Source organism: Spodoptera frugiperda, chromosome 13, assembly GCF_023101765.2.
Source record: "Spodoptera frugiperda isolate SF20-4 chromosome 13, AGI-APGP_CSIRO_Sfru_2.0, whole genome shotgun sequence".
NCBI classification, from domain to species: domain Eukaryota; kingdom Metazoa; phylum Arthropoda; class Insecta; order Lepidoptera; family Noctuidae; genus Spodoptera; species Spodoptera frugiperda.
Window position 1 is genome coordinate 3,562,103 of NC_064224.1, and position 20,345 is coordinate 3,582,447.

The 20,345-nt window shown below is 42.3% G+C and overlaps 1 protein-coding gene across 2 annotated transcripts; it reads right to left on the reverse strand.

The window, feature by feature from the left end:
* Positions 1 to 4,219: 4,219 nt before the first annotated feature.
* Positions 4,220 to 17,441, reverse strand: LOC118270716 (uncharacterized). Of its 2 annotated transcripts, XM_050697930.1 has the most exons (9): positions 17,274 to 17,441; positions 16,288 to 16,487; positions 15,329 to 15,506; positions 14,296 to 14,406; positions 8,916 to 9,013; positions 8,771 to 8,833; positions 8,379 to 8,487; positions 4,601 to 4,666; positions 4,220 to 4,322 (listed from the first exon to the last, which is right to left on the reverse strand). In XM_050697930.1, the coding sequence occupies exons 2-8, from the start codon at positions 16,325 to 16,327 to the stop codon at positions 4,648 to 4,650; spliced, it is 618 nt and encodes a 205-aa protein (XP_050553887.1). In that variant the 5' UTR covers positions 16,328 to 16,487; positions 17,274 to 17,441; the 3' UTR covers positions 4,220 to 4,322; positions 4,601 to 4,647. The 2 variants fall into 2 exon arrangements, with proteins under 2 accessions (XP_050553887.1, XP_050553886.1); XM_050697929.1 differs by lacking the exon at positions 8,379 to 8,487 and having other exon boundaries at positions 4,221 to 4,322; positions 17,274 to 17,432.
* Between the last annotated feature and the right edge of the window lie 2,904 nt (positions 17,442 to 20,345).

The following is a 20,345-nucleotide window of genomic DNA, read 5'->3' on the forward strand; positions in this document are numbered from 1 at the left end:
GGCGTCCTCACCTACCGCCTGACGCAGGTACTTACCGAACACGGAAGTTTTTCGGTTGGTACCTGTTTCGAATTCGGCGGGAGGAAACACCGGGCGTTTCGTCTGGGTGTCGTCATTGCGAGGACCGCCCGGAAGATATGGTGGAGCATACAGTGGCGGTGTGCATTGCATGTGCTGAGCATCGCCATGTCCTTAGGGATGTGAATGGCGACCTCTCACGTCCGGCTCTAGTTCAGGCCAAGGAGCGAGGGGGAAAGGGACGCCGTCTCCCCTTCTGCGAAGCAGTCATCCTAGCTAAGGAGGAGGCGGAGCGCGTGAGGGAACGATCCTCATCACGCCCCAGCCGCCGCAGAAGACACTCCGGACGTCGAGGATCGCGTGACGATCCCCGGCCACCGTAAGCGCGGGTCTGCGAACGGCGAGTAAGAGTAGCTCGTCGCCCGATCAAAACCAGACCCGTGCGTACCGTGGGTCGCGTTCTGTGGTCAATGATCAAAAAATGTTTTACTTCGTTAGTAAGACTATAATTTTTTTGAGTATAGTTACATCAGGCTCCGCGTCGCTCGCAAACAATGCCTCTCCTCCTGGCAGCGTCGTGTTTCGCACATCATGCGGCGTGGGTGAATTTTATATCGGAGTTATTTTAAAATTGTAATATCTTCCAAGATGTTTATTGAAGTTTAGTGATATCAAAGACAATTTTGTTCACAATTAAATACTCTTAATGAACAACACATTTATTTCGATAAAGATTAATATTTTTTCGTTAATACAACTCTTAACAAATAATGCATTAATTTCGACCCAGTTTGATTACCATAAAAACGATTCTAGTAAGTTAATCCTAAATGATAGACATATACTGTCGCGGACTTTTTTAGATCATTTTAAGAGGAATAATTCTTTCATACATATCATTTTCGTATCTTGAACCATTTTCGCAGCGCACGCAACGGAAGAATCGCCCTCAAGAATTAATAATTTCCCCCGTTTTGTCCACATTTTCCTTTATTTCTTCGCTCCTAATAGTTATAGCGTGATGTTTTAGCCTATAACCTTCCTCGATAAATAGACTATCCAACACAAAAAGAATTATTCAAATTGGACCAGTAGTTCCGGAGATTAGCGCGTTCAAACAAACAAACAAACAAACAAACAATCAAACAAACAAACTCTTCAGCTTTATAATATTAGTATAGATAAATCATTCCTTACCCTATTCTTATGAAATTCCAATAAGATAGTGTTCATACAACCCGATGTGACTGGTCCAACTTTGTGTGTGGACGTCCAAAATAGTCGTGACGAGACTTTGGAAGATTTCCATAAAACGTGTCCAGACTTGATAGCAGGGTTGAACGGAATGACAGCGGTAAGGTTAGATATATGAATTAACAACTATGACATTATATTTTTTATAGTAAATAAATGCCTCGTTGGACGAGTGGTCGCAAGTGCAACTGCCGAACAAGGGGTCTCAAGTTCGATTCCCGGGTCGGGCAAAGTATTACTGGGCTTTTTTCGGATTTTCGAAAAGTTTCTCGGTAGTAGCATGGAGTCTGGAATTGTGTCCAAGATATGGCAATAGGCTCACCCCCTATTACATGGGACTTATAACACAAATGGTGAAAAGTGGGTGTACATTGTATAGCGACACGTGCCGTAATGTGCACCTCTGCCTACTCTTTCGGGGATAAAAGGCGTAACGTTGTGTGTGTGTGTGTGTAGTAAATAAATACAATCACGTTTTTTTTTAGTTTGCCCGCCTTGGGCGAAGCGAGGGTGAGTGTCAGACTCCTACTGACTAAAAATCCCACGCCCCGCTGCAGGCTCCGACACTCCAGGCACCTTCGGGTATTTGCAGAGGAAAGGACCCAGATCTTCAGACCATATCACCTTATACTTAGCACCATCAGCTGTCTTTAGAAAGATATTTCCATCCTGCGTCCAGCAAGCACATATGCCAAAGTGACGGCGTGCCCTGACAAACAACTCCTGACTGGATCGAGTCAAGCACTCTTGTACAGAAACTTCGAAGCGCCGAAGACCAGTTTTAGCTCGCCAGACCGAGGCCTTGATCTCAAGCGTGGGAAACGGCACCAGAATCGGTCTGCGACCGGCCGTCGGTCCTTATTGCACACACCCAGTCTATGCCGTGTCTAGATTGCAGACGATTGCGTTGCAGCTTGGTGTTAACAATCTCCAGCACTAAATTAATTATTATGTTATCGGCTTACCCACGTAATGTTTTGACGAGGAACTCGACTAGTTTCAAGCCATGCTAGAGGCTCATATTCATGAGCAGCATTACGCGACACACGACGCGGCGATTGTCGCACTGCTACACTAGTCGAGTTCCTCGTCAAAACATTACGTGAGTAAGCCGATAACATAATAATTAATTTAGTATGTCTCACGAAAGTTACAATAAAATCTCCAGCACTGCTTTGCTACACTCTTCCTCCTCGACTTCAGGTATGCGCACCGCCTCCCTTCGGTGTCGCATCTCCTGATCATCAGAGTGGCTACAGTTGGAGATTTGTTTCCACAGAGTGGAATATCCCATAGACCAGCTCCCGGAAGACTCTAAACTCTTCAGCTATCTTCGCTACTGTATCCTTAGAAGAGCCTTTAGAAGATCGTTTAGAGAATTGATGTGTTGCCAGGTGGTGGCCAAGTAGAATATGTTACATAAACCTTGTAACTATTATTACTTTTTATTATATATAATGCTAATTGTTAATGAAATGTATTTACTTTAAACTATTTAAATCAATTTATGTAATTTATTTTCGTGATAAACAAATTATTTCCCATCTACACCCGAATCTTACTTTTATTTTATTTTTGATCAATTATTTTATGTTAATTATTTTTGTAACGGTGAAAATAAACTGTTTTTCTTTGTATTAAATTTTATGACATTTTTTTTAACGTTGCCCAACACTAAGATTTTCTCCTGTGTCGTGGGTGCATTTACAAACTTACAAGTTCACATACACATGACACCCAGACGCGAAACAACAACTTGTGGATCACACAAAGAGTTTCGTGCGGGAATCGAACCCGCTACACGTTGTACGGCAGCTAGTTGCCCAGTTACCGCGCCAACCGTGCAGTCCTAGTAAAATTATTCCATATGATATTCTACCATCTTCTTAATATGCCAAGTGAAATTATTTCAAATAATCGTCGCCCTTATCCAAATAAACGTTATGTGAAACGAAATTATGCAAATTATGCCTTTGTAAATTCCGTTTTTAGAACACTCTCGGATCCTCGGCCCTTAAAAAAAGATTTGCTCATTGGTGTCAACTAGTCCCCTAAACATAGTCCACACTCGGCCTCGGGACGTAAGTGGATTTTCATAGAAAAGACATAGATGACTAGTCCACTCTCGTTTCCTAGTCAGAAAAATAAATTTTGGTACAGTCGACTACAAAAGTTTAAAAATCACTAAGGTTGTTTTTTTTTATTTAATAACTAGGTTTTGCTCCATACAAATATGTTGTTTGATGTGGAGGACTATGGGGGAGGACTACGGACTGACCGACAGACAGACGTTATTAATATTATTATATTAGCTTTGACGTTCAAAAGTGCCTTCCTGGTCTATTTGAAATAAATGATTTTGACTTGACTTGACTTGACTTGGAGGCCCGCACTCGCACCAAAATTTTTATCACTACACAAAACAACAAAATTTCAATATATTTATGGTATTTCTAATAAATTAAATAGAACCAGAGGGTAAATGGATTATACACTTTTTAGCGCCTTTACTTTAAGGGCCGAGGGGCAACTAATATTTCCCTGATAATAAAAATTCACACTCGGAGCTCAGGGGACGAGATGACACCCTAATTAGGGGCCGAGCGGCAACATAAATTATCGGGGGCCATGGGTCCGAGAGTAGACTAAATGGAACGTTTAAAAAAGACTATTCCATGTGTGTTATGCCAAATAAATTTCGGAGCATCAAAAGTCTGCCAGATAGAGGGAACCTATTGGAAACTCGTAGACATAATGGTAAATTCCCCGTCTCAAGTTTTAATGATATTATATGATTTATGATGATGAAGATGGCCCGAAAATTGTATTGCCTACGGGCCCATGATAGGGTTAATCCGGTTTCACCCTTCGATCATCAATAAACTTATAGTTATGTTTCTATCTTTAAGGTTACGGCCAGGATTAGAAAAAATAAAAGATATGTAATATATTTTTAATTTAATATATGTACACAAACTATAATTAAACCTGTGGCCATGGAAATGGATCTTTGAATATATAAGTGCCCAGGTCCGTCTGAGGGTACATATCTGTAATAAGTAAAAAAAAACTAAGCCTAATCCTGTAGGTCATCATCATCAACAGCCTATAAGTGGCCACTGCTGACTAAAAGCCTCTTCTCGATGTTTATGCATTAATCACCACAATTGCTTAATGCGGGTTGACGATTTTAAACTTATTGGAATTTATATACCCAGGTTTCCTCACGGTGTTTTCCTTCACCGTTTGTCAGTGGTGTAGTAAGTAAGTAAGTAATTTGAGAAAGTACATAATTTTATAACTCGGAAAAAGTCGCTTTAGTACTTACCTCTGGTGTTTAAATGGTAACCACATTCCCAAGACCAACCATAAAATCTACCAGGCTTCTTTATACCTAAATAAAATTATTAATATATTAATTAATAAAATAGAAAAATGTCGTTATGATCTGGGGGACGGTAGTGCCCCGCCAAGTCGAACCAAAAAAAGCGGCACGGCCGTACCATCCTTTTCTTGAAGCCATCCAGGCAAGGGAAGATGCCAGAGTTTCTATAAAATCTGGTCCCACTTCCAATAGCTATGTGAGTTAAATCATTGAATAGGTAATTTTGAGCTGAATAAAAGTTATTACGGCGCCAAGTTCCAAATCTTAGTTCGTTCAGAGTTATTCTTTATAAAACATGGCAGTTTTTTAGTAGCCAAGTATTGCTATTTTTGCGTTATAATTGCATTTGTGCTTTACACACGCACAAACTTAGTAATCGAAAAACACTTCAATAATCCTTATTACAATCCGATTGTCACTAATAAACAGATACCAAAAAAATCCAAGTGATAGTCCACCCTTTTTTTTTTTTTTTTTTTGAGGGTGGAAAATCATCCAATGACTTCTCCCGCCCTGGGCGAGGCGAGAGGGAGTGTCAGACTCTTACTGACTAAAAACCACCCCGTTCCTTCTCCTGCTTTTCGAGCCGGAGCCCCGGTAAACCCGCTAGGTAGTCCGCAGCTCCGGATCAGGCATCAGCCCTACTGGGCCCCATCTGTGGTGGTCTGATGGCTCTTTGAGGCGCGCACGGGTCTGGTTCTGTTCGGGCGATGAGCTACCCTTGCTCGCCGACCGCAGGCCCGCACTTACGGTGGCCGGAGATCGTCCCGCGATCCCCGACGCCCAGAGTGTCTCTCGCGACGGCTGGGGCGTGAGGAGGTTTGTTCCCTCACGCGCCCCGCCTCCTCCTTAGCTAGCATGACTGCTTCGCAGAAGGAGGAGACGGCATCCCAGTCCCTCTCGCTCCGCACCATGGCTTGAACCAGTGCCGGGCGCGAGAGGTCGCCGTCGCCGACCACATCCCTGAGGACTTGGCGGTGCTCAGCCCACGCAGGGCACACCGCCACTGTATGTTCTACAGTGTCCTCCGGGCGGTCCTCGCAGTGATGACACCCGGGCGTTTCCTCCCGCCCAATAAGGAACAGGAACCTACCGAAACTCCCATGCCCGGTAAGCACCTGCGTCAGGCGGTAGGTGAGGACGCCGTGGCGCCTCTCTAGCCACTCCTCAAAGAGGGGACTTACCGCTGCAATGACAGCGAGCCCAGCCCTCGGTTGCGACAGTCGTTGCTGCCATTCCGCCATGAGATCGCGCCGGAGCTCGTCCCGCCACGCACTGATCTGGCGCGGCAGTGGAGTTTCGCCCCGGCGACACGCGTCGGCGCGCAAACTGAAGACGCGCGCGAGTACCTTCGCCAAGTGATAGTCCACCCTAAGCTTAAAAAAGATTTACTTAACCCTATCTGGTCAAGTAAATCTTTTTCTTAATCTTATTTTTTTTTCTTAATTGGCTTATGATATTGACTTTGTTACCTTATTACAACAAAAAGTTTCCTAGTATCCACACTACGTGTATAAAGCACAAATGTAATTATAACGTAAAAATAGCATTACTTGGCTACTGTTCAACTACCAAAACCACCATGTTTAATAAAGGATAACTCTGAATGGACTAAGATTTAAAATTCGGCACCATAGTAACTTTTATTAAGCTCAGAATTACCTATCCAATGATGTAACACACATAGGTATTGGAAGGTGGGATTAGAATTTGCATCCTACCTTCGACTGCCTATAACTTCATTGTGGATAAAACAAGAAGCCTGATTTTTTAAACACTAAACAGGCATTGTACAAACATATGGTATATTTCAATTTTCATTAAATTTGAACCATTAGTCTCTACATAGTATAAAAACAAAGTAATTTTTTCTGTCCCCATTTCCCTTTGTAAGCTTAAATCTTTAAAACTACGCAACTGATTTTGATGCGGTTTTTTATAGACGATTCAAGAGAACGGTTTATATGTATAATAACATCCGTTAAATAGTGAAAAAATACTATTATTTTTGAGGTTTCTAATGTGATGTCGTTAATTATCAATATTTTCTTATCATATAAAATTTTGCAAATCAATATGTTTTCAAAATTGCCCTTTTCTCTTTATACACTACTTATCATCAATTAATTAATTTGTTTTTGAAAATGTTGTAAATAAGTTTTTTGAAAGTTATATGCATCGGTCACTAAATCTGTTAGCTCAAACGCAGGCCCAAGAGAAGGTTATCCGACACTATACCGAGGATATCTTTGAAATCAGGTTATATGTGCTTCTGAAAGCGGGTGGAACTGAGTCCTTCAGAAGCAGAAGATGGAATATTACCGTGTTTTTCAGAAGGAATAACGCCGGAGGCATGAAACAGAAGTGTGGTGGTGGTCTTTTTACCCAACTGCGCCAGAAGGAGGGTTATTCATAATTTCATAATAAAACTTATTTAATATACATAATAATACCATCAGATTACAACATGGGAGATACGGAAATAAGAAAGTTAGTAAATATAATTTATTACATCATCAGCCTATTAGTGGCCACTGCTAACCAAGGCCTCTTCTCATATGGAGAAGATTTGACCATTAAACACCACGCTATCGTAATTAATTAATTTTTTAGTTGGTGATTTCAAACTTATATCGGTCCTCGCAACGACATTTGGGCGTTTCCACCCACCGAATCCGAAACAAGTACCTCCCGAAACTTCCGTGTCCGATAACACCTGCGTCTGGCGGTACATGGGAAGACTGGAGAAGGATATAATTCAAATATCCCAAATTATGCTAGAAGTCGTGCCCGGTGCAAATAAATTTTTTTTCTTTCTTTCTTTTCTTTCTTTCTTTCTTAAGTCGTCATTCCACGCGGACGAAGTCGCGGGCAAGTGGTAGTTTCGAATAAATTTTGTGGATTCAAAATTATCTTTTATATCGTATTATCTAAAACGCACGGATTATTCAAAGTACCTAATTGTGAATCTATAACTAGGTGAGCCCGAGTACCAAAATATAGAGAACGAACAATAATTTGACTCCAAGCATAAGCATACTGTCTGTGAACGGCAAAGAAACGCAGGTGGCCGCACTTAGTCACGCGACCCTTTCGAATTTCGTATGCCTAGCCGACAGCTTGGAACTCTGGTGCTCCGCTAGCTCTCAAACAGCAGACCCAGTCTATATCACGATAAGCATTTAAGAGTGGATGCGGGAGTAGATCTGCCTCCAAATGACGATCTTGAAACCCTCCTTCTCGGCACTCTCCAGGAGGTAGAAGATATATCTAGAGGTCTTCATCTTAGGAAAACCCCGATAGAGATGAAATGATCAACCGATTCTTCAAACTTCTCCCCACCTCCATCATAGTCCTTCTGGCGGCTATCTTTAATGGCCTGCTGTCCCACTTCATCTTCCGTCAGTGTTGGAAGGTGTACTGCAAGGTGCTGTGCTGTCTCTCTTCTACTACACACTATACACTAGTAACATCCCATCCCCGGGCAGAGCTATCCCTGTTTGCAGACGACACGGCAATCTACTCCTTGGGACGAAGTCTCTCCTATACCGCTCGTATCCACCAAAACACCGCAGCTACTCTCGGTGACTGGTTCCGGTGGTGGGGAATCCTAGTCACCCCCTATCAGTGTGTATGATAAGCTGATCCCCTGGGAAGAGCAAACCAAATACCTTGGTCCGTTAAAGGGAAACCAGCACTCTTAGACAAAGCAAATACAAACCGCGCTCCGTTTTCCGGCCCCGCCAGGCCCTGAGGTCCATCGCGATGTCGCAGTAATTGTGATGCGGTCATTACTTTGTAGTTTACTTTTTGCTCTGGCTGAGTCTTATCTAGAGCCAATCGCAGGGATTTGTCTGGTTAATTTAATTAGTCTACAGCTTTAGTGCGCTGAACCACGTTTTGAGTGATGTACGTGCGTACGTTATTTTTTGTTGATATGAACTGCGATTGCTGTACTTTAAATGACAAATTCAGAACAAAGTTACAATAACAAGTAAACAAAATGTTGCTCTAAATCTGGCGAATAAGTAGTTGATGCGTCTATAAAAGTAAAATAAGGACGCGATTGTGACAATAACAACTTCGTTACATCTTTATTGCAAAAATACTTACATCCTTTACCAGGTGGACCAGGATAAATCCGAAAGCATTCTCCCATATGAGCAAGTACAAAATCTAAAAACATTATTGTTTTTTAGTTTTTTTTTTTTTATATACTACAATTATAATACAATTATTCTAGATTAAATATTATTACATTCATATCTCAAGATGCAATTCGCGTAAGTCAGCATACAATAGTTTTTGAAGGTCATTGTACGATAATAACTGGTTCTGCCGCAAACTTTCCCAGTCCTGGAATATGATTAATATTTACTATGTACAGTCAGCATAGCTATTTACTATGCAGGTATGATATAATATATGATGTATGATAATATTGACTCAGTACAGAGACAGTGGCTATAACTATTGTAACAATTGTGTATTTTAATACTCAACATATTTATGCTTATTACTAATAATGTTATTTATTTCAAACATTAAATTATCAAATATTAATATCGTGAATTGGATAGAGTTTCTGTACGTGAGAACACCCAGGCAGTCGGTCATTCGAGAGTTTTTCGTTTTGACAGTTTTGGACTGTTTTTTAAAAACTTGCAGATCAAGAATACAGATTATTTCTATTTATCAATCCGTGTTTAAATCGAAAACTCCATCCTTCTGAGTGTTTCACTATACTAAATTATATAGCCGTCAATCTCAAAAAAGTGGCACCGATCTAATAAATATGATCTAATAAGTGTGGGAGAGCCATGCTTCGGCACGAATGGGCCGGCTCGACCGGCCACGTGATACCACGGCCTCACAGAAAACCGACGTGAAACAACGCTTGCGTTGTGTTTCGTTGTGTGAGTGAGGTTACCGGAGGCCCAATTCCCCCCTTCCCAATCTTCCCCATCCCCGATTCTCGAACAACAACCCTTAAATTCCTAACTCCCAAAAAGCCGGCAACGCACTTGTAACGCCTCTGGTGTTGCAAGTGTCCATGGGCGGCGGCGATTGGTTACCATCAGGTAATACGTCTGCTAGATTGCCGGCTTGTTCCATAAAAAAAAAATATTATAATTTGAAAAAATGTTTTAAATATCGATATTTTTATAGAAATCTATTGACAGATTTACTAAATATTGAGTGGAATACTTCCAAAATTGGAATGAGAAATAAACAGATTACAGGAAAAAACATTATGCAATAATATTTTATAGTTATAATATTATGTTATTATATAAGATAACATAGTTTATCCTCTCCTTGCACGGGACCACAGGGTCCCGGACCTTTGGACCTCCTCCGTATGAGGAGCCGAAACCAACTCGCAGAGGCCCGTTGAACAATTTTAATCTAAATGTAATGGGACATCAGCCGGCGATTATCCCTGTATGCACTATGGAAGTACACCAAAGGACAATCCCCGGCTGATGCAGGACTATTGTGCAATATGGAAGAAAAATGATTGAGTTATGGGCGTGAGTGGCTAATGGATTGGTAAATATGGTATCTATGGAATATTATGGCCCCTGCCCCTGACCAATATTGAAAAATACGGATAAACAGACAGGGGGTGCTCGCAAACTCAATTAATGAGCCCCCAGTAACGGCCGCTATCACATGATAGGACAGCAGTAGCGACAAGGGGGCAACATACGTTGAGCTGCTTGAGGAAGGAGAGGCATCCCACGGCTATCAGAGCAATCCCCGAAGTACGGTCAAGACCCCTACCAACATTTTACTGGGATATATCCTTCCCCAAGGGGAGGTGAAGGCAACTCCACTCTTGCGATCTCTACTCAAACCAGCGGATTAAGGCAAGAATGAGGCAGGAGAGGCCACTCCGGATAGTCACGGGTACTAACCGGTTTAAAAAAAATAAGGCTTCTCCCGGGAATCAGGTCCGTGGGGTCGCCACTGCCCAACAGCTCGCCACAAGCGGCCTTGCGGACACATAGTTAATATTTTTATATAACCTAACAATAATAATACTAATCGCCGTCACCGGAACCCAACCGAGCTCGAGCGACGACTATTTCTTCCCACCAACGTCTCCGCCACAAACGGCTTGAGAGCCTGAGATGGACCTCAGGGCCTGGCGGGGCCGTAAAACGTAGCGCGGTTTGTATTTTCTTTGTCTATGAGTACTGGTTTCCCTATAACGGCTCTCCTGCAGGATTACCTTCGGCTTCAACGAGGACGTAGCGAGGGCGATAAGCTCGGTGGCTTGCAAGCGGGCCTTAGTGTGTCATTCTGAACCATCAGAATGGCAGTACTCCTCGAAATGGCACGTATTGTGAGGAGGTTTCTGTCTCTGGAGCCCTAACCACCGGTAGCTGAGATCATGCTCCCGCTACTGGTCGGCTCCTATTTTTATATTTTTAAATGTAATTTTTTTGTATTTTATAAATAATATTTAAAATTAAAATTTTAGAGAATTTTAAATCTATATATTAATACGTGATGCAAAAACTTTATATCACTTTTTACGAAAATTGCGCGGATGTAGGAGCATAAAATTTGGTACACTTATAGTTTATGTGTAGGAGAAGTGCAGAACGCTAATATTTTTCAATAATAATGCTTATAAAATACATTAAATCAATAAATAAAACATTACACACACATGCATAGTATCTGATCGTATTTGACAAAACATCAAAATTGACAGACATTGCGATGATATTCTCACGTCTTATATGAATAGAGTTTTATAAAAGAGTTTGTTTGAGTTTGAGTTAAATAAAAATTATCCTTGAACGTATGTTAAGTGGTATTGTAAATTAAATCGTATATGGTCGAATTTCGGCCACTAGGCGACCACTAGTAAATATAATTATGGAAATTATAAATTAAACATTATTTTTTATACACATATAGGTAGGGATATATACTATACATGTACAAACACAAATATATTCCCATAATCTAAATTAAAATTTTATCAGTCTCAAACAATAAACAATAATTATTGTAAAAAAGAACGTAAAAAGACATCTATGTACATAATGATAAATATATTATGTTTTTTTTTTTAACTATCACAAAGTAGATCTCATAACTGAATTATATGTCAATCAATTGGCCCGGTTATGTCCTAAAATATGCGACCAGACACCGAGGAATGGGCAGCAGTATTCCGTAAAAATATCGGTAACTTAATTGCGATCCCCAAGCCGCCTGTTAAGCCGCAACCCAACAACACTACTTTTTTATATGGAACACGCCGCCAACTAGCAGCGCCAAAGGCATTAATTTTTTATTTCACCTCAAAGTCAGACACATCGTGTTTGAAGACGACAGGTTACTGAGAGAATGGCATTACATATTTTTTTTTTAATATATGACACTCAACTTTTCCTTGTCACTTGGCCTTCATCATATAAAAAGTCTCTTTATGTATAATGTTATGTAGAAAAAAACCAGTAGCCCTAATAAAATACTAGTATCCACTAAAACTAGCCGACAGGTTACAGTGCCAATTTTTTGAGAACGACCCATAGTTTTTATCTAAGCCACATCTTCTGTAATCATTGCCTTAGTCGGTTTAATAGCCAACCAACACCTACTTTGTTGTACCGAATCAATATTTATTCTTACCTGCATAGTAAATAACTGTGCAAATTGTACACACGGCTACCATATCAAGCTACGAATGCTTCTTATAATGATCCGGCTTTGATGGTCTTTCTACACAATAAAAGGTCAACTTTTACTGATTTTTTTATTAGCTTGATGTTTAGCCAAGTGTACACGTAGTTCAATGGTTAGTGCCACGTAACATACAAACTAATAGGTATTATAATGAGCATAGACGAGAGAATAGAAAACTCAATGTAAGGAACTTTTTTTATGAGGAGGCAAAATCATCCAATATTTTTTCCCGCCTTGGGTGAGGAGGGAAGGATTGTCAAATTCTTAGTGACTAAAAAACCACCGTCTTCCAACTCCGGGTCGACATCACCTCTACTGAGCCCCATCTGTCTGGTTGGTTGGGTCTGTTTTGGTCGGGCGGCGAACTACCAATGCTCGCTGCCTGCACACCCGTACTTGTGTCTCATCTTCTCTTGAACCCCGACGACTGGAGTGTGTCCTGCGAAGTCTGGGGCGTGAGAAAGTGTATTCCCTCAGGCGCCCCGCTTCCTCCTTAGCTAGCATGACTGGTTCGCAGAAGGAGGAGACGGCATCCCAAGCCCTTCGGTCCGCACAATGGCCTGAACTAGGGAAGCCAAGGGACTGGAGTTATTTTTGCCTTCCTTTCCATTCTTCCGATATTGCGCTGATTGCTTATCTATCAGGTGATCTTTCTACATGTTTGCTAACCTATGCCATAAAAAATATTATGTAGGTTTGTCGCTGTCCATTCTATCCATTGAATTTTCTAATCTAGAAAATTTATGTATAATTATGTATAAGATTGAGGATTTTTTTCCGTTTTTATGTTGGTACCATACTGCACAGTTCATTAGTCCATAAAACGGGCGAATTATTACCTAACATTTTTTTTTAGCCGATCTCATGATACAGTAGGAAATCCTTGAGAGCGAAAAGGCTTCCGGTAATGAGTTACCGGTTAATGTAGTGCCTGGGCAACTGGCTGCTGCGCAACTCTTTGCAAGTTTGAAATATTCGCACTATCTACAAATTGTTGATCTGGATCCGAATCTGGTTCTGATATGTATAGTATTTTTTTTGTGTTTTGGCACCATGATAGAAACCACCATCGTTGGATTTTTTTCTTCACAAATTGTCCCGTTAATTTTGACTCTGTATTGTAGTCACATTGTTCTCACATACATCTCACATAGGTATACAGAGAAATGATTATACATATAAGGTATCAGAGAGATTGTAAAAAATACTTTTTTAAAAGAGTAACGATGGAGCTACATTTTAGAACGAGCACCTAGCTTCACTGACAGACAGACTACTGGACAATTCAATTTGACATGTGGCGACACTCGAACAAGTGACAGATGACAGAAGTCGCACATAGAATATCGACGAGCAAATCAACGGATGACGTCATAAATATCCTGCATCGCACATATGAAGATAGAAAATCCCAACGAATAATAGTAGGGCAGAAAGCCCGCCAGACACGATCACCTTGCCTGGTCGGAGGATCCTCTTTTTCTTAGGGAACTTTACTCTCTGTTCCCTAAAGACGTTTCAAAAGTGCCTAATCAAGGATTAATTGAGATAAATGTTTTGATATTGAAAACAAGTTTTCTCCCTTAGTCACACGACGAAACCCAACGCCATCACAATTACCAAAGATATAATTTACCCAGCCACTATGTCAACTACACAATCTAATAATATATCTACTATGTAGGCATTTGGTAATGCTCACTCCATTTTTGGGACTAAAGAACGTAATGTTATGTGTCTCAACTATCCGGACTACATTGCGTGTTTACCGGAGCTCTGGCTGGAAAAGCAGGAGTAGAAACGAGATGGTTTTTAGTCAGTAAGAGTCCGACACTCCCTCTCGCCTCGCCTAAGGCAAGAGAAGTCATTGGATGATTTTGCACCCTTAAAAAAGTGTGTAAACAAAAAAAAATATTTCGTTGTCGTACTGATAAGCTCTTAGACAGGTAAGAACTATGTAATCGCAAGGTTCGTGTGCTGATACATGGTGTTGTGTAGTGCGCCCTGATGCTTTTGAGAATGTAGCCTCAATGTAGTGTCTGTAAGCATATTAAAATAAATTAAATTAAAATATATGCAACGTCACGCCTTTTATTCCCGAAAGGGCAGGCAGAGGTGCACATTACGGCACGTAATGCCGCTATACAATGCACATCCACTATTTACCATTTGTGTTATAAGTTCCATTTTATAGGGGTGAGCCTATTGCCATATACGGGACACATTTCTAGACTCCGTGCTGCTACTGAGAAATTTTAGAAAATCTGATAAAAACCCAGTAATACTTTGCCGGAAATCAGACCCTTTGTCCAGCAGTCGCACTTGCGATCACTCGACTAAAGAGGCAGTCATAAAATGAAAACTGTATTCAAAATAAAAAATAATACGTACATCATAATCCTAACAGACTAAATGGAAAATGGAGGTGATAATTTTCAAAACGATGGCAGAAACGGTTAGATTTAGTCTGAAATGCAACTACTGGGAGCCGGCGGTCAGGCAGACCCATTTATTAGAACTGCGGAGATGCCATACTTTGTAAACTATTTTTGTATCGTTGTTTGTTCGAAACTATAAAGCCTCTTTTAGGTTTTATTGCCAAATGTCTTACGGGCAGATAAACCGAGACCATTTTACATCCGCGACCGCGAGCGTCATGCGTTATTTCGGGTTTCGGAAACGTTTACCGAAACGCAACGGGTCAAGGTGTTTTTTCCTTAAGTTGTTAAAGAAAAAAAATCATTTACAGATTCCATTATGATTGTAACAGAATATTTCAAATCGGTCGAGAAGTTTCGGAGCCTATTCAAGACAAATGAACACAAACAAATCTTTTCTCGCGACCAACACGCGGGCGGAGCCGCGGGCAGCTGGTAATGCATAATTATAGTGGTTGACATGCCCGAGTACTTGATATACTTGTTAAGGTAGAATCTACTACATACTATCCTTATTACTTACCTATTTTTATCACCTCCACCTTGCCTTGCAGCTTCGTTGAACACACCTGGTGTTGTAGATGGTACAAAATAACCCATGTCTGTAAATGGAGGTGTTAGGTCCCATTCTGGCGGTTTATATTTCCATCTTTGTGTTGAACGCTTTACATTTTCACTCTTTGTGCTGATATTAAATATGACTAAAAAAAAACGTTACAAATTGGATTATAAATGCCGAAGATGCGGCCCCTGATATAAAACAATAACTGAAGTCCGATAAAAAAGGTTGCTTGGAATAAAGTGTTCTACAGTGGTGAACATGCCTAGACAATCTTGGCTTAGGGCAGCAGCCAGTTCGGTGGAAGATTATATCCGCAAAGCCCTTGCAGTAGTTGAACGTGAAAAGTTAAGAATTAAGATTTTTTAATAAGTATATCCTATATTTTTATAGTGAGACATACTAAATTAACTACAAATCACGGTTTACGTACGTAAATTAATGGAGAAAACTTCTACTTCCGGCTACGGGACTCTTCAACATGAGTACCAACCCATTCATTTCAGTTCATTAATTTACATGAGTAAACCGTGATTTTTAATTAATCTAGACATTAAGCTGATAATGGCGTACAGTTGCTAGTATTTTAATTGCAATGTCCCGTAAAATTCTACTGCTAAACTATTCTCCTCTTCAACTTGGTCGGTCTTTGAAAGATTCAACTTTATTAGATAGTATTGCTGCCCGTTCTCTAATAAGTCGTAGGCCCTTAATTGGCCCTCACGACACCCGATACCCAATCTTCCCAATCCTCAACAACCCCTAAATTCCTAATCCCCAAAAGGCTGGCAACGCACTTGTAACGCCTCTTTTGTTTGAAGTGACCATGGGTGGCGGCGATTGCTTACCATCAGGCGATCCGTCTGCTCGTATACTGGCTTATTCCATAAAAAAGATAATAATAAAAATAAAATTTTACTCACATAAAATCAAAATTACTTGTTGAACGACACTTTTATTCATTTTTTTATATTTCAAGCACACATAATAGCAGAGTTAAAAGGACTTAAAGATAAAGTAACCCTTCTTCATTAATATCCCGTGACAGTCCACCATCGGTCTATGAGTCTTACGTTGGTAGACTTTCCAAAATGTTCAAGTTTGACAGGTGGGCGGGAAATCACTGTTTAAACGGTTTCGGTATCAATGAATGGTTCTAGTTGGTTTTTATTAAATGTGTAGTCCCGTTGACTATCCGAAGCTGCGGACTACCTAGCGGGTTTACCGGGGCTCCGGCTCGAAAAGCAGGAGAAGGAACGGGGTGGTTTTTAGTCAGTAAGAGTCTGAGACTCCCCCCTCAAAAAAAAGTCCCGTTGACTCCCACAAGAATAGTGTAAATTTAATTAAAATCTGTTGCGGGAGACAATCCTGGCGTCGGGGATCGCGCGACGATTGCCGGTTACTGTAAGTGCGGGTCCGTGAACGGCGAGCTACCCTTGCTCGCCGTCCACATACCAGACCAGAAGACTCAATGGGTTGCCGACTGGGGCTCCAGTTCGTAGAGCAGGAGTAGAATAGTAATAAATATTAAGTAGCAGGAGAATGGGGTAGTATTTAGTCAGTAAGAGTGACACTCTCTCGCTTTACCCAAGTAGGAAGAAACAATTGGATAATTTACCCCCTCGCAAAAGGTTCGGTGTCGTATTTTTATATGTTTGACTTTGCTACTTCCGCGCGATTTTACCCGCTCTGCTCGGCTACTATTGGTCATAGCGTGATGTTTTATAGCCTATAGCCTTTCTCGATAAATGCACTATCCAACACAAAAATAATGATTCAATTCGGGCCAGTAGTTCCGGAGATTAGCGCGTTCAAACAAACAATCAAACAAACGCTTCAGCTTTATAATATTAATAAGTATAGATATTTCGTGACCGCGCCTGCGAGTAAGCGTGAATAAGCTACTTACATGCAAAGAAACGTCGGTTAACTGTTTATTTTTCTCCATACGACCAACACATTTATTGTCATTCATTGAAAATGTTCTTATCGCATATGAATTTCGTTGATTACCAATTACTTTGATTATTTCTGCAAATAAGTAGAACGGTGTATGATGAAAACGTACGATATTGTGTTCTTTGCCTGTGACCATAGAGTAAAAAAAGTGAAATGTGTATGAAATTTTTGAAAATTTTAAAAATATTTGTGCATGAATAAGATTATACTAAGATTTAATGATATAATATGACTTTTTGAAACAATCCCCTATATATTTACAACACTGAACTTAATCAATACATATATACCTATATACATATAATAAGACAGTGTAATGGATGTACAAAAGTTTATTATTTTATAATTATACAGTTAGTGACAATCACAATTAGGTAACACACAGACAGCAGTAATATAGTTCAAACAATAATCTAGGTACAAGGCAGGACGCCGCGCGACGCAGTCGCGCGCGTATGTGCTTTCACTACGGGCGTGTAGGGCCGACTGGCGACGTGAGGAGCGGTGGGAACGCCGCGGCTTGCGTTAGCGCGCGAAGCGCGTAACCGACGCGTCGGATGATATTCTCGTTATAACACAGCACGTAAACGACGCGACGGATGATATTCTCGCTACACACTCCCCCTCTAGTTCGGACATAGCGCCCTCGCGTTCGGACTAGCATCGAATTTACGGGGTCGACCACGCTTGCGCTTCTCACGAACCGGAGACACGATGTCGCCGACGAATGGCGTTAAGTGTGACACATGGTACCGTCCAATGTGTTCAGCTCGCGTAAGTCCCTCGATAACATAAGTGGTGGGACTTACCACTTCCCGAATACGATACGGGCCGTCTCTCCTAGGGATGAACTTCGCGGTTTGTCCACGGCCTGCGTCGTTCATACTCTGCGTCTTTAGGAGGACAAGGTCACCTACCTTATAATCCGGAGGCGTACGTCTACCTTCATCAGCATACTTCTTCCTGATGGACTGGGCCTGCTCATGGACATCCCTGGCATCTAGAAGCGCTGTCGACAACCTACGAAGGTAAGGCGTAATACTCGGTACAAAATTATCGTTATCCACGATGGCTTTCATATCAGCCACGACGTCAGATGGTGCGCGCAGCTCCCTTCCGAAGGTAAGAAATGCCGGTGAAAACCCCGTACTCGCTGTCATGGCTGAATTCATCGCAAACCTTATAGCTGCGAGATGGCGGTCCCAAGAGGCGTGGTCCCTCCCCACCAGAATTGCCAACTGGGGTTTGAGGTCCCGGTTCTTTCGTTCAACGGGGTTGCTTTCCGGGTGGTACAACGGCGTCAAAGACTGTTTGATACCCATCACGTGACATGCCTGTTGCATCACCTCAGCTACGAACTGAACTCCGTTGTCGCTGACCATCCTACGCGGGACTCCAAACCTCAAGAAGACTTCGCCGATTAAAATCTCAGCGCACTCTACGCTGGTGGCGGTCTCCAACGCAAACAACTCAACCCAGTGAGTACACACGTCCTCTATAATAAGAATCCAACGGTTACCTTTAGCCGTCTTCGGCAAAGGGCCAAACAAATCTACTGACACGACCTCGAACCGGCGAGTCGCAGCAGGCGTCTGCAGTAGTCCTGCAGGCTTCTTGTTGTCTGCTTTATAACGCTGACAAGCAGCACAACGTCTAACATAGTCAGCAACGAAGGTTCTCATACCTACCCAAAAGTAGCGAGCTCTGATGCGCTGCAGGGTTCTCTCAACACCGAAATGACCTGCGGTGGGAGCGTCATGGAAGTCAGCAAGGATGCCCTCCTTTCATGACTCGGTACCACGAGACAGGCGGAGTCAACGTCGTCATCCTCGGGTGCACACCGATACAATACTCCATCAGACATCAGATAACCTCGTTCTGACCAGCCCCTCCCCCTAGACGGATCGGAGTCCTCCAGATCCTCTACGATCGTCTTCAGCTCGGGGTCTTTGAGCTGGTTATCACGTACGTCGGCAGGTGCCCTGTGCGGTATATCTACAGTTACTAAGCATACCTCGCATCCACCTGGGTCCTTTTCACAGCAGGCGGGGCGGCTTAGCGCGTCTGCAATCACGTTCACCTTACCGGGGGTGTACTGGATCTGTAAGTTATAAGCCTGAAGGGTCAATGCCCACCTTGCCAAACGGCCACTGGGGGACTTCAAACTCATCAACCAACGCAAGGGTTGATGATCGGACTTAACGATGACCTCTGACCCTTCGATGTAGCCCCTGAATTTAGTCACCGCCCAGACTACAGCTAGCGCTTCCCTTTCCGTGGTGGTGTAGTTGCGCTCAGCCGGTAACAGCAACCGACTGGCGTACTCCACAGGCCTCTCATCAGGGCCCTCCCCCTGCATCAGAACTGCTCCGAGACAGTAACCACTACTGTCGGTATTAAGAGAGAAGGGCTTACCTTCGTCGGCTTGACGGAGTATGGGCGCGGTGACCAGGAGTCTCTTGATGTGCTCGAACGCAGCCTGCTGCTCCTCATGCCACCTCCACGAGCTATTCTTCTTGAGAAGGTCAGTTAAAGGCTTCGCGACAGCGGCGTAATTCGGCACAAATCGCCGGAACCAGCTTGACGTAGCTAAGAAACCTTTAAGCTGCCTCTCGTTCTTCGGGGCAGGCATGTCAGCTATGGCTGAGGTCTTCTCCGGGTCTACCTGCAAACCACCGGGTACAATGATGTGACCCAGGAAACGCACCGAATCACAGGCAAAACAACTTTTCTTGCGGTTAACACGCAGATTAAATTTATCCAGCCTATCGAAGACTGCCTCCAGATCCTCGAGGTGTTGTTCGAAGGTGGGTGACAGAACAATCAGGTCATCTAGGTATCCTAGGATACTTACCGATCTACCACCACCTCGGGGGTCTGAGGATGTCACAGCGCCGTCACTGGTCTCGAGTGTCCGCGCTGGTACAACCAGGTTCGACCGGAACCGGTCGATCAGTCTCTGGAACGTGGCACCGGAGTTGCGCAATCCCATGGGCATTCTCTTAAACCTGTAGGTACCAGA